At 43.0% G+C, this 14,072-nt stretch overlaps 1 protein-coding gene across 21 annotated transcripts in view; it reads left to right on the plus strand.

Annotated features, from left to right (window-relative positions):
* Positions 1-14,072, plus strand: part of Rbfox1 (RNA binding fox-1 homolog 1) — a 2,144,901-nt gene that overhangs the window by 1,576,487 nt on the left and 554,342 nt on the right. The window contains exon 1 of one of the 21 annotated variants that reach the window (XM_041676170.1): positions 11,826-12,049. The exons of the other annotated variants lie outside the window; for them this stretch is intronic. Coding sequence (XP_041532104.1) covers positions 12,032-12,049 — 18 coding nt within the window. The 5' untranslated portion in view covers positions 11,826-12,031. Of the gene's footprint in view, positions 1-11,825; positions 12,050-14,072 lie in introns of those variants that run through there. 21 annotated transcript variants of the gene reach the window in all.

Consider the following 14,072-nt stretch of genomic DNA (forward strand, 5'->3'; position numbering starts at 1 on the left):
TGATGAAAATAACAACCTATCCACCAGATAATATGGCAAAACAAGCAATATAGAACTTTAAAACGCCATTTAGGAACATTGTAAAGGACTGCTCCAGACTGGGGATGTATCTCAGGTTACAGAGTACTTGCCTAGGATGTGCCAAGCCCTAGGTTTGGTCCTAGCACTGGATAAAAACAAGGTTTGGTGGAGCACACTGAAATCCCAGCTTAGCGAGGTGAAAACAGGAGAGTGAGAAGATCAAGAGCATCCTCTGATACATAGCAGCTTTAAGGTCAGCGTGGTGCACAAAAGGCTCTACCCCAGAAACAAAATCAGAGAAGAAAATGAGCTCACAGCCACCAGTAAGAAAACAACAGAGTGCATTTCATTTGGAAGGGGCTTGCAGTCTGTTCCGCAGCACTGCGTGGAGCAATGACTGAGTCCGATGGAGCTTGTCCTGGCAGACACTGTAAGAGCTTCTCTCTGCCACACAGTGAGACTGAGAAGGGAGAAGGAACTGGAAGTGTTGCTTAGCCTGTGGCACTTTGATAAAAGCATGGTGAGGGGATGAGAGGGAGGAGGGTCCAGGGAAAGACTACCCATGAGTGAATACACTTGGATAAAAAGGAGAGCCTGGAGGTAGAGCAATGGGAGTGTACAGAGAACACACAGGAACAGTCAGGGCATGGTTCTAGGGACCTAACGCAGTGAACTGGTCTCGCTGCAGATCAGTGAGTTGGGTTCTATTTGCTGCAAATGGGTAGATTGCAGGAATTATGCATGTCTGAGATGACTCATACCCTGGGCCTACTTGTAACCTGTCTTCTCTGGACACCATCAAAGAAAGTCCATTGTTCCTTGATACTCAAAGCCTTCAGATATAAGAAGTCAGTTTTAATGAGCCGTTATCTATAAAGCATTGGCAGGTTGCCACAATGAAATCAATGGTCGGGTTTAGAAATGGGGCAAATGGAGTACTTGTATCGTTGTAGACCCGTGTATTTTTGGATACTTGTTTGAAAGAATCATTAATGACTTGCCAATATTTAAAAATACGAAGATCTTCCTAATGTCTTTAATTTGGGATTCTTCTGTTTTAAAATTTTGACAATATTCCATGGATGCCTTCCCAGGGATTTTTTTTTTATTTTAATGATGGAAACAAAATAAACTTAAAACTGAAGTTTCTGGGAAAACACTTGCTCCTGCCTATCTTGTATTGCTCCTCAGCCTTAATCTCAGTTTCCCACCAGCCTTGCATTTCAGATAGGGGTCTCTGAAGACTTCTTTGTTGACAAGAGTTTTGTCCACGAGGTTCTCCACACAGTGCCTGGCTTTCATGGGGTGTTTGTGTCATATACTTTCACAAAGGACTTGATCTTTGATTTCTTGGTAATTTTGTTCTTCCCGTGGACAGCTGTTAATTTTGGGGGTAGTGATCGATTCCTGCAATCAGTATGGAGAGAGAGCATAGCTGGAGAGAGAGTGGAGGGTGTTTGCACAAGCAACCACATCCTTCTGCTTTCTTAGACATAGTGGTGAGGCTCGAGAGGATTTTTTAGGGAATATCTCTGTAGACAGACCTATAAGTTCCTGCGACAAATCCCTCCAGGGTCTTGCAGAGCTTCATCTCTGGAGAGATTATTTCTCAGAGCAAGCTCTTTCCTGGCTATGCACCACCCCTCCCACTCCTGGGAGAAGAAGTCTTGGCATGGGGTGAATAGCTTCAAAGGGTATCTGTGATCCTCCCCATCGGACCACCCAGAGTAGATCATGTTTCACAGACTGCAGTGCATCTGACATGATGGATTTTCTGAAGAGAGCCGGAATGGGAATTCCAACCTTCTGTAGGTGGCACAAACAGTGCATATATTAGCACTGAGAGCACACAGAGTCTCAGAGATGAACTAATCTGTGAATAACTGTGCCATTTGTAACAGCATAAACAGGGGCTTAATGGGGAGATGGTGCAGAGGAATGAGGTATTTGCAACCTGTCATCGTATTAGTACAGTGATCAAATTTGTGACCAAGCTCCTGAGCAAACACTCGGTACCAAGTACGTGTCTTCCTATTATAATTTGTGCTGTATTAGGGCATCATACCATATTAGAGACTTGAAAATGTTTTTAAATAATATCTCTCAGGTTGACAGAAATGGAATGTTCTGGAGTTGTACAACTATTAGTCATATTAAACTCAGCCTGTTAGCAGCTTTCCCTTGCACTGATACTTAAATGATGTTTTAATATAAACAAAATGTACTTCTGAAATTCGCTTCCAGCTACAACCAATTTCCCCCATTAGCTATTTTGCATTTTTTTTTAAGAAACTCAGGATTGAGCTTTTATTGAGGTGGCAAAGTATTTGCTCAACTGTTAAGTCAACTGTAGAGAAAGTAATACAAAGGGTTGGGATGCTTCTGGAGTTAGGTTGTGACCCAGCAGTCTTGGCATAGACACAAACATCCCTAGTACAAGCATGCATCTCTTCAAAGTTTGCCTGCCTTTACCTGTCTGTGTTACTTGACTGATGGGGGAGGCTGGTTAGTCTATTCTTCCTACTCTACCTCTTTGGAACAGAAAAGACCAGTGAAGCTCAGTACCTGATACACAGCACATAGAGATTCAAGTACCCTTGACAATGGTGAAGGATTGACACTGAGAAAGTAAGTAAACAGGAATTATCATGTGACATACGTCTTGTCCGTAATCACTCAGATGGACATAGTCATGGAAGGAGTTTGTGAGCCTTGTAGCTAGTCAAAGGGTTAAAAATAACCCTCTACCCCCTGAGGTGGGTGGTGTAGGAAAGACATGAATCTCCCACACTACACAAGTGGGGAATTAAGGATTCAGCAGCCTGCGCTCAGCCTGATAGCTCCAGGTGAGGATCCTTCATGCCACTTCTGGCGTCAGATGTTGGTCATGGTCTCTGGCTCTTCTTGGACTAGGTCTACCCAGATAGCACTCTTCCTGTGCTGTGTGGTCGCCTGATCTTTCCACAACAGGTCTGTAGCTCGGTTAAAAGTTCTCCTTTATTAAGGACATCAGTCATTACGTCACATCCTACTGACCTCATTTTAATTTGATTCCTTTTATGAAGACCCTGTTTCCAGATGAGGCCACAATCAGGGGCACTGAGGGTTTGGGTTTAAGTATATTCTATGGAATCCATGCTTTCAATCCTCACATCCTGAAGTCTCTTATATTTATTAGTAACTGCAGTAGTCAACCTGCATTGCATCATGTGGTTCTCTACTTCCAAGGAGAATCACAGCATTTATTATTTCTGATGGAGACTGAGAGCATTTGCCAAAGAGAGTCATGCCACATAGCTTTAGTCTGCTTTGGGCCAGGGGAAGGAGGAAACCAGGGATGAGTTGGAATTCTGGATTTTTTCACCTGTTTACTTCGTCATAGCAAAATAATTTATCTCTTGAGAACTGCGTAAAGAAAAGTAAAAAGAAGATATGCGAGCTAGGACAGCAACTAGTAAATACTTGTTACATCGTGTGAGCTCCCAACATGTTTGCTAATGGTCCACAGTAGTGAGACACCAGAAATAAAGACACAAATAGGTGAGCATTCTTGTCCTAGCTGGTCCTGTGCTATAGAGCCATCCTTAACTTTTAGGTCCACTTCAGTATGAAAAATAATTAACAGTATTTTTTTTAAATCTGTGTGTGTCTGTGTATGTGTGTGTGTGAACATATATGTGTATGCCACTGTGGGCATGTGCATCCCATAATACTCATGTGGAGGTTTGAGAACATCCTCAAGCAATGGTCCAGTGATTGTTGATTGCCCCCTTGTTTGAGACCAAGTCTCCCCTTTTCTGCTTGCTATTGTGAGCACCAAGCCAGCTAGCCTACACACTTCTGAGACTCCTATCTCCTCCTCTCTTCTTGCCACAGAAATACAGCCTTTACATAAATGGGCCATTGTGCCTGGTTTTGTGTGGGTTCTTGGGATTCAAACTCAGGTCCTCGTTCTTGCCCAGCAAACACTTTGCTCACTGAAGTGTCTCCACAGCTCCCCAGATAATGACTTCGATGCTACTGTTAATGTTAATGTATGTACTTGCACTGTGCTGTATGATATGCTTTTGGGTGTGCATTTGTCACGGTGTCATATGGCAGTTCTAAGATATGAAAATGAGCCTCCCAATCATATCATATCACACTCAGAACTATACAGTTTTTGAAATCATAATTTGAATCTCTGGACCCTCTTCCCAGCTCTACCCCCAACATAGGTACATAAGTTCAATGTTAAGCCAAGTAAGTGAATATGTATTTTACTATCCATCAGTCTCATCTCCAATTAGATATTTCAGATTAAAAATGTGCAAGAAGGCTTCCTAAGAGGAGACCAGTATGTGAGGAAGGACAAGAGGCAATGGACACTGTAGAGAAACAGCTGCCCGACCACACTCATTACACGTAAATGGATCCTGATTTTGCCAACTCACTTGTATCTCACCATGTACCACAAAGCCCCAGCTTAGAAGAGGACATTGTACAACTCAGAGTCCTTTTATTACCAATTTCAAGTTGTAAATACTTTAAAAATTTGTTGGTGGTATCCCATCTCTTCCTTTTCCTCTATATAAAGAAAAACAAAATGACATCACAAATAAGCACCCCATAAAGACCTTTGCACCAAGACAGAGACAGCACAAGAAATGTACAAAAGGAAAGTAAGGTGCTCACTGAGGCAAGAGGGAGACCTCTAGGTGTGTAAGATGTTCAAATTGATGGTGTGGGTGGAGGTTAAAAAGGTGTGTGTGTGTGTGTGTGTGTGTGTGTGTGTGTTTGTGTGTGTGTGAAAATGAACACTTAGGATTAGTCAAGTACTTATTGCTCTTCCAAAGGACCTATAACTCCTGCTCCAAATCTAGTGCCCTTTCCTGAGCTCCATGGGTAACTGCGTGTGTTTGCTTGCACACAGATAGCACATACATACACTTAATTAAACAACGACCACCAAGATTGCTGAACTCTCTAGGATGGTGGTTGGCAGGGATGGCCGTTGGAGAAGATTGGAGAGTTATTAATGTTAGCTCACTACAGAATTAGCAGTTTGCAAAATGAGGACCAAGGCAGGACCAAGGTGTATAGGTAGTGGCAATGTTTGCATGAATTATACACTTAAAATTGTTAGGACATTAACTTTATGTAATATATATTTTACCATAACTAATAGCAATATAGTGTGCTTTGTAAACTGAAAAAAAATCCAAAAACAAAAGTAGATAGGATAAAATAATATCGAGTGTTTTTTTGATTTGAAAGCCAGGGCTGACTTGACCTGGAATAACCATTTACCAAGCAAGTAAATAGGAGCAGAGGATGCTGGTCATGATACATTAGCCAACCATTATTAACCGTGGCAAATAGATGGACCATTTCCTTCCAAGGACTAATCCATCAGTCTCCTCTTTCTTTTCCCTCAAAAGTCCTTCCATGGCCTCTATCTGGGAGAGGTACAGGCAGTATGAGCTCCATGTCAAAGCAAGGGCCGTTTGTGTCGAGTGTGTCTAGCAGAGCTTCTCTCCCTAGGAAGAGAAAACATGAACATCCCTGTTTCTTGTTTGTGAATCACCATGTAAGGAATCTGGCTTGTTCAGACATGCCTCAGTGATTTGTTCTCTTGATTCCTTTGGTCCTGGTTCATGTTCTTCTGGGGAACACACAGCATTATCCCACCTAACTACATGCCAGTGCTTGGCAGCTGGCCGTCCTGCAGACTGTTGGTGTGAGGACACATTCATATCATAGATTCCACTGAGAAGTTCTGTGTTCTGTATTGCTTTCTGGTCTACCACAGGGCTGTTGATTGCTCGAGAGACCTCAGCAAGGCTTTGTGTGGTTGTTTCACCCTCCTTTGCCTTCCAGGCCATGAGCTACACTCAGCAGTCAGGGAAGAACTTTTCTCTAGACAGGTTTTCTTGCTGGTTCCCCATCCATGATGTGTGAAACACAGATCTCACCCAGTGATGGCAAAGGTATTGTTCTACTGGTTCACCTTTCACGGCTTCCTCAGCCTTTGCCAATGGCTGGCCCAGCCACAGCAGCCTGGTAAGAAATAGAACATGGTTATCATTTTCATCTCTTAACACAGTTTCTGTCCTGTCCTGTGCCAATCTAAACTTGGCTGATCCTCCTGAGTAGACCAAAAGAGAGGATATTCTTGGCTCTAGAGAAAGTTTCCCTAGTCAGTGTTAGAAAAAAAACAAAACAAAACAAATCAGCATTCAGTTTTTTCAATATACCCGGCTCTCCTTTTGATTTTTATTTTGAGACAGGTTCTCAAAAAGTTCTTTAGGCTGGCCCAGAACTCGCTCTGTAGCCCTAGATGGGCTTGAAGTTGTGATCCTAAGTGGCTAAGATTACAGTCCTGAGTCACCAAATCTGACTAAAGCATATTACATCAAGGTTGCCACACTGATTAAATAGAGTCCCTCAAATCATTTTCTAGATGCAGACAGTGAACAGTAAGCTCTTTAATGAAGACTTTCATGAAGTTCAAATTCTGATGCCAATTGTGTAGGATCCAACACTTCACAGTGGTATTCAATTTCTATAGCAGATTAAAAGCCTCTCACACAGACCGGCCACCGGCGGCTTAATCAGTGTTTGGGTAAGCCATCGTTCTGCGATTGATTAATTATTCCACTGAGCTGATAACTGATAACTGGATTAATTATTTTTAAATAACTCCCATGTGAGCATGAGAATAAAGAGCTTTGAATGTATCCGCTAAAGCAGCAGCTTCTCACCCCACCAGCCTTGCATCTAATGGGGGAAAATGGTTTCCAATGAAATATTTGCGTATGTTTATTTCGTTATTAAAATCAATAAAAGTGAAGCTTTGGAGGTCGCAGTAAATAGAAAATGTCACGTTATCCTCATTTCAAGGAACAAGGCTTGAGGAATTGATTGTATCATCACTTCCATTCTGAGCAGAATTTCAAACACGGACAGTGTTTGCCGACGCCACCTGAGGGCAGCACTCAGAATGTTCTTTGGTCTGGCAATGTTTGGACTGGGGAGTTTGGGCATGGCAACACCTAGACAACTTGATTTATGGGCAACAGCCGCCTCCTGCTTGTGTCCCAGTGATAAGCCATCTCGTCATCTTGGGTGGAATCTCATCTCTAGCAGAGGGACCACATGTTCAACCAGGTGGGAGGAGGTTGTAATCCAAAGAGGCAGAGGAAGCAGAAGCAGGGGTGCCATGTGGGCTAACTGGAGCTCAAGGTTCGCTGGAAGAAAAAACAAGAAGCAGAAGGTGCCAGTCGCCCCATCTGAGTTAGGGGTACCAGAGTCTCATGTGCACCAGTTCTCCATCGCTGCAGCTCTTTCCGTATCTTGCATCTCAGGGCTTATAGCGTTGCTCAGCCTATTAACTTAAATGTGTTTGAACCGGCATCAGTTTGGTTCAGTTTGAATCCTGTCATCTCACCCATGAGATAGATTCTTTAAGCTCTCTCGTACTCATTTCTGCTAAGGATATTTTAGAGTCTGAGAGCTGAGTTATTAGTCTACTTCATCAGAATGAGAGATGCCTCTAGGAGTTCCCTTTTGGTGTGTCCATGCGGGTGTGACAAAAGCCCACATCAGCTAAGGTGAAACAGCTTCTGCTGAATGTGGGCAGCACTGTACACGAGGCTGGGAGCCAGAGAAAGGAAGAAGCCTGGTGGCACTGCCTCGTTCTTTTTCCTCTTCCTGTTCACCATGGAGTGGGTAGCTTTGCTCTGTTGTGCCCTTCTGCCATGGTGGTTGTAATAATTAGTTTTTCTCAGTGCAAAATATCTGACAAAAGCAGCTTACAGTAAGGGTCTCATCATCACAGTGAGGTAGGACCAATCCCTCCACCCACTCCTCCTTTTCTTTGGAAAAGTGCAGGTCTCTCACATATATCAGCCAGCCATGGCATATCAAGTTGCAGCAAGATCAGGCACCTCCTCTTCCACTGATGCTGGACAGGGCAAACTGTAGGAGGGTCCCAAAGGTAGGTACCAGAGTGAGAGAAGCCCTTGCTTCTTCTGTTAGGAGTCTCACAAGAGGACCAGGCTACACTCATAGGTGCAGAGAACAGAGGTCAGTCCCATGCAAGTTCTCTGGATGGCGGTTCAGCTGAAGACTCTACTTAAGTCAAACAATCTTAGCAGTACCATGTGGCCATCTTCCTGGGACCCAGGAATATCTGCCCACTTATAGTCTTCATTGTTTCTCTCTTCTACCTATAATTTCTCTCATATATAAGGACTTACAATGTCACTAGCCCTAGTTTGGCCCACGAACAACATATGATCCAAGGATCATGAACATAGAAACATAGAAAACTTAAAAAAGTGAATGATCGAGATATGTGATGATATCAAGGCACATAAAGAATGGTGGGCAAGAAAATATAACTGAAGTTCAAGAAAATTCAAATACAAATAAAGAAAACACAATATCCTGCCCATCAGTGGGTCATATTTCTCTATCTACTTAGAGTATACCTAGATGGATTGTTATATGGAAACAAGGAAAGGTAAATTTATAGATGGATAGGAAGATAATAGATAGATTAGACAGGCATACACATAGATTAGATAGATAGACAGACAGACAGACAGACAGATAGATAAAATCTGATGAAATCTAGGAATGTTGAAGGAAAATTTATGAGTGCTGTAAGAAGTTTACATCTAAAGTAGTGTGTTTGCCTGTATATGTATGCTCACATTCTGGATCATCTAAAAAATCTAAGAACTTAACTATTCTCAAGGCCAGACTGATAGGCAAATTCATGCCAACTAATAACCTATCTGAAGCAAATGGGAGGAACAGACACTGTCCATTAAAATTATTCAGTGCTCACCAGCACCAGTGGACAGGTGATCCTGAGTACTAGCCCACAGTCATAGCTATGAAAGCAAACCTGACATCATTGGGATATCTGATGTTTCTGAAGAGTGTATCCAGATTTTCTTTTAAAGTGTTCTGGGTGTTTAAATATTGATAATTCAATTATATTTTTAAAAATATATGCTGCCCAAATAAAATGTGTCTTCTGGCTGTTGTCCACTGATTTGAGATGTCTGTGTCCTTCCTCACCACCATTGCCATCCAGTGCATCCAGAGAGATGAGACACAACAGCTTCCAGAAAAGGTGGAGAACTGGCACATGAACTCACGCATGTGAGAAGCAAAGGAGTGAGATACTTGGATATTTTCCCTGCTTACCTTATGTGCAAGGGTTTGGGGCACATGGATAGTCATGGTGTTCATGTGCAGTGAAGATGTCTATCAAAAGCAGTAACAGGGAACAGGGACTCCCTTATTATCCCCACAAAACTTTGTCTTATTGAATTGAGTGTGTGTGTGTGTGTGTGTGTGTGTGTGTGTGTGTGTGTGTTATACATGGAGCCCAGAGGACAACTTGCAGGAATCAGTCCTCTTCTCCTACTGTAGGTCTCAGGGTTCAAATTGGAGTCTTCAGGCTTGAGTCATTGGGGCATGTGCCCTTGCCCCTAAACTATCTTTGCAGTCCTTCATCGTCTTTATAATGATAATGACAAAAAATGTATGAAATCACCCACAATTGGCTTGGGATGTCCTGTAACTTGGGAACCCCTGTCCAAACAAGACACTTAGCCACTTTCCTCTTCACAGTGTTTACTGTATCTGAGGGATTTGAATATTGTGAACACAGATAGGCTCACTAATACATGTGATTTGCATGTGTGTGCATGTGCATAGTGTGTGTGTATACCTATTTGCATGTGTGTGTGTCTTCATGTGTGAAAACCTGAAGTTAACCTTGGGTGTCTTCTTTAGTTATTCTACCTTCCATTTGTTGAGACAGGGCCTCTGAATTTTACCAAAAACATACTGATTTGATCATGTTGGGTTGACTAGTTAGCCCCAAGAACCTACCTGTCTTTACCTCCCCAACCCTGAAATTATGAGTCTCCACTCCCAACTGTTTTACATGGGTCCTGGGATCCAAGTAAGGTCCTCTGGTTTGCAAAACAAGCACTTCCCTGACTTCCCCATCATCCCAGCCCCCACAAATTGCTTATTTTCCTGCTGGGGACTTTGTGCCTAAGTTTGATTCCCCCCAGAGTTGCCCTTGCTGTGCTTCTCTTGGTCACTCCTTAATAAGAGTGTGTGGCCCTTGCTCCTCCCACATCCTTGGCCATTATCCATCTCGATGGCACTGTCAGTGGGATGTTTTAACAGGTGCCTCACCACCTGCTCAGCTCTGGAGATGACTCCGCAATTTAGCTAATGCGCCTTAATTATTTAGGTGACATTTTGCCTTATGTGGTTTTAAGGAGCAATGTAAATGAATGAGAGACTTAATTCTGTGGTTTCCTCTGTATGATGTATAAAGATGTGACTAATGACCAAGGCTCCACTCTGAGCACAAGTTCATCTTCTCCCTTTCCCTTAAAGGCTACCATGTGTTTTAATATTCATTTCTCCCTTATCCATATATCAATAATTGAGTTCTGCATCAATTAATATGCTGGGCAAATTGTATTCCCCATCCTCGCCTTCACGATGCATTTCAGTAATGGAGATAATTTTCAAGATAAAGTATACAATTTAAAATGGATTAAAAAAGAACAACTAATAAAGGGGAATTGATTCATGGGCAAAATTTTTTTGGATAATTTCAGGAAATCTTAACTGTACGTCTAGCCTGTGGATTTTCCAAGGAGAGCTTGTCAACATGATCAAGTTTTATGCACCCTGCAAAATTTCCCAGGTCTGCAATTGTAAAGGATAAGGGACAAAAAAATAAAGAATACACACACAAACCCACATGGCCACACACACACATGCGCGAGCGCACTCACACACACACTCCACACACTCATGCATCAAGATCCCTTCTGCTCTGGGAACACGTGCATAATTCCTTCCCTTGCTTTAGGAAGGCTAAATGTTCATGCCAGTAAGTCTTCAGAGCTTTCCATTCCCCGAGTGTGGCTGGTAGGGGCTGGCTTTTCTTTTGATTTGATAGACTGGCACACGGGCTTCCAGGGCTATTTGTTCCTCTCCCTCTCCCAGACTCCCATACACACCCAGGCTGAGAGCCATGCAAGCAGACATGGACAGGCAGCAGCTGCTGCAGCAAGCAAAACCTGCAGCCTCTGAGCCCGCAGTGACACTGTGGAGCCGGTAGATGGCTGTAGACAAGTGTGCTGAGCATGTGGGCTGAAGAGGAATGAGTCTGGGGAGGCCTTGACCTAACTGGATGCTGCTTTTATCTGAAGTACATTTAAAGAGATAAAGGGGAAGCCGGGAGAGGCACATGTTCTTTTCTCTGCGGCTGGAGCTTTACTTTGAGTTTTTTTTTTTTTTTTTTAAAAATCTCCGAGTCACCAGCCCTGTGCTGATATGCTTGCCTCGGGAGGATCAGTCCTCCAGGAAATTTCTCCAGCAGGGACTTTGGGAATCTCCTACTGGCTGTCAGGAATTGCCGTAGCACCTGCCTTTAGTGATCATACTAAGCTGTTACTATTATTGTTATTGTCATTGTTATTGTTACCATCACCATTGCCAGTCTCAACAGCGTCTGTCTTGCCACTGTTACTCGCTACCTAAAGTCCTGGGATTTGCTCACAAGACAGCCACACCAAGAATTGTGAATTGTTACCTAAGCAGTCTTGACTAGAGAGAGAAGAAATGGCAAGAGTTAGGAAGGAAAAGGAAAGAGGGGGAGGGAGGAGGGGAGGGAGAGGAGAGGAGAGGAGAGGAGAGAAGAGAGAGAGAGAGAGAGAGAGAGAGAGAGAGAGAGAGAGAGAGAGAAGCAAGCAGCCCCGGAGCAAGTCACTCCACACGTTGGCACTGAAGGAATGCTGTCCTGATAAACTCATAAACAAGCATAGCAAACCTGGTGTAAGGAAATAGGAGGGACTCTGAGGACTTGCAGGAAAAGGCAAGAATCTCTACCGAGTGGTTTTCAGTTTTGCTTCCAGATACTCTTGGTGAAGTGAGGAGACTTCTGTTTGCTGACAGAGCCTTTGATTTCTCTTGCAAGATGATGATGTATTTGTGGGTAGGTAGTCTCTCTCTCTCTCTCTCTCTCTCTCTCTCTCTCTCTCCCTCTCTCATTCTTTCTGTTTTTCTCTGATTAATAAATTGACTTCGGGGATAAAGATTGCAGCCTAGAGTAATCGCATTTCGTGTAAGGTGATTATGCCGATGCAGGATAATCTTGCATGGCTACGGTACATGTGCAAGCTTTTCCAGTGGGAGTTAGGCAAGACTTGCTTCATTAGCGCTGAGCTACAATTTTATTTTCACGTGCAAAAGGAAACAAAAAAATGTGTGTGTGTGTGTGTGTGTGTGTGTGAGTGTCTGCATGCATGCATGCGGGTACGTGTGTGTGTGTGTGTGTGTTTGGAGAGTGGAGGGATGGTTTGCTTTCCTTTTTCTTGAGACACTGATGGTGGTGAATTCAGAGTAAAGAACAGATCTAGGAATGCCGTTTTAAGCATGGAGCAAATTCGCTCTCACTTGTAGCTGCGTGGAATTTCATTTAATTACAAAGCAGGGTGCTGAAAAATGATGGCTCTGTCTTGGCTATGTATACGTACACTTTCCTGTGTGAATAACTACTTATTTCTCATGTTGGCTTTGAGTGCTTTAGCTGATAGCCGAATGTTTCCCTTGCCTTAAGTGTGTGTGTGTGTGTGTGTGTGTGTGTGTGTGTACACGCTATAAAAATGCTATGGCCAGAGGTAGATTTAGATGTACTTTTTCTGCCTTACTGATAAATATATAGAGTTATCTGTTTAAGATGTGGCGTTAAAATAAGCACACAAAAGTACTGGCCTGTTATTATAGATGACAATATTTAACTGGTGAAGTAATTGTGAAAAAAATAGTGTTCTAGCATGAATGGCTTAGGAAAGCAGCTGACTTCTGAGAGGACAAATATATGCATCGTATTTTACCTAGAGCAATAAGGGACATGTGTGAAATCTTCCTCGTCAAAAGGGCTGTGGGATCACTTGAGAGACACATACATACTCCTAGCTTTGCAGATGGAAGGAGGGGGACATATGCAAAAGAAGTAGCACCCCTTTATGTTAAGGCTGCCATCATTGGGTTTTGTTGTTTAGAAGACTTAGAAAAACCTTTTTTTCCCTGCCTTCCAGCCACTTTTCTGGTTGAAGTCACAGCCTTGAACTTCTTGCTGGGAAGGGAAAGGCCTCTTTGTTGAATTCGTCCTTAATCACTTCTGCCCTTTGACTTATGCCCTTTGACTCCTCCTGTGAATTGGGCATTGCTCAGCCCCTCCCCTTTTGTTTGCTTGTGTTCTGTGGTGGGAACTTTCACTCCCTTTCTCCCCAGTTTTCCAGAGTGGAATATAATCAACTCTGGCCATTTGAAACAGGCCTTTATATCAGTTTGTCTAAATTTCAGGACAAAATCTCTTTTTAAGCATGCCTGTTTTTAACAAGTGTTCAGAAAGAGAAAAATTCAATAAACTTAACAGAGGTAGTTTTAACCTCTGTTTCCGCCCATTTCCTCTGATTAATCTAAGATTAACGGCATCGGTTTGTTGTTGTTGTTGCTACAGTGAAAATCTTGAATGTTTGCAAATGTTGACTTTTTAAGTATTAAAAACTAAGTCATTGCAGGGAATCACCGCTTGAGTCATTCATAAATAGCTGTGTTTTTTAAGGAAAGGATTCTGCTTGGGGTTTTCTTTATGAGTGGATTCTGGTTAATTAATTTTGTTTAGATGCCTGAAGACCATGCTTGCTTCTGGAGTGACCAACCAGCCCTTTACTCCCAGTGCCTCGGCGGTGTCGCCGATTTTATTTATTGGGTCAGCTGGCTCTTATGGTCATGCACATTTGCAACGCTAAGCAGGGGAGACCACAGACAGCCTCAGACCCGCTCACAGGGGCAAGGCAGAGGCTTGCTGACTTCGTTGAGGTCATTGGTTCTGGCCTGCTCAAAGCCATGCCTCTCACTTCCTGTTTTCCTCTGTCTGACCCCTGCTTTTGGGTGCCACACATTTTCACTAAGTACATTTACCAAGCTGAAAAAATGGTTGCTACCTGGCT

This window comes from Microtus oregoni, unplaced genomic scaffold (assembly GCF_018167655.1).
Source record: "Microtus oregoni isolate MIOR12 unplaced genomic scaffold, Mior012 000027F_ref0000203, whole genome shotgun sequence".
NCBI classification, from domain to species: Eukaryota; Metazoa; Chordata; class Mammalia; order Rodentia; family Cricetidae; genus Microtus; species Microtus oregoni.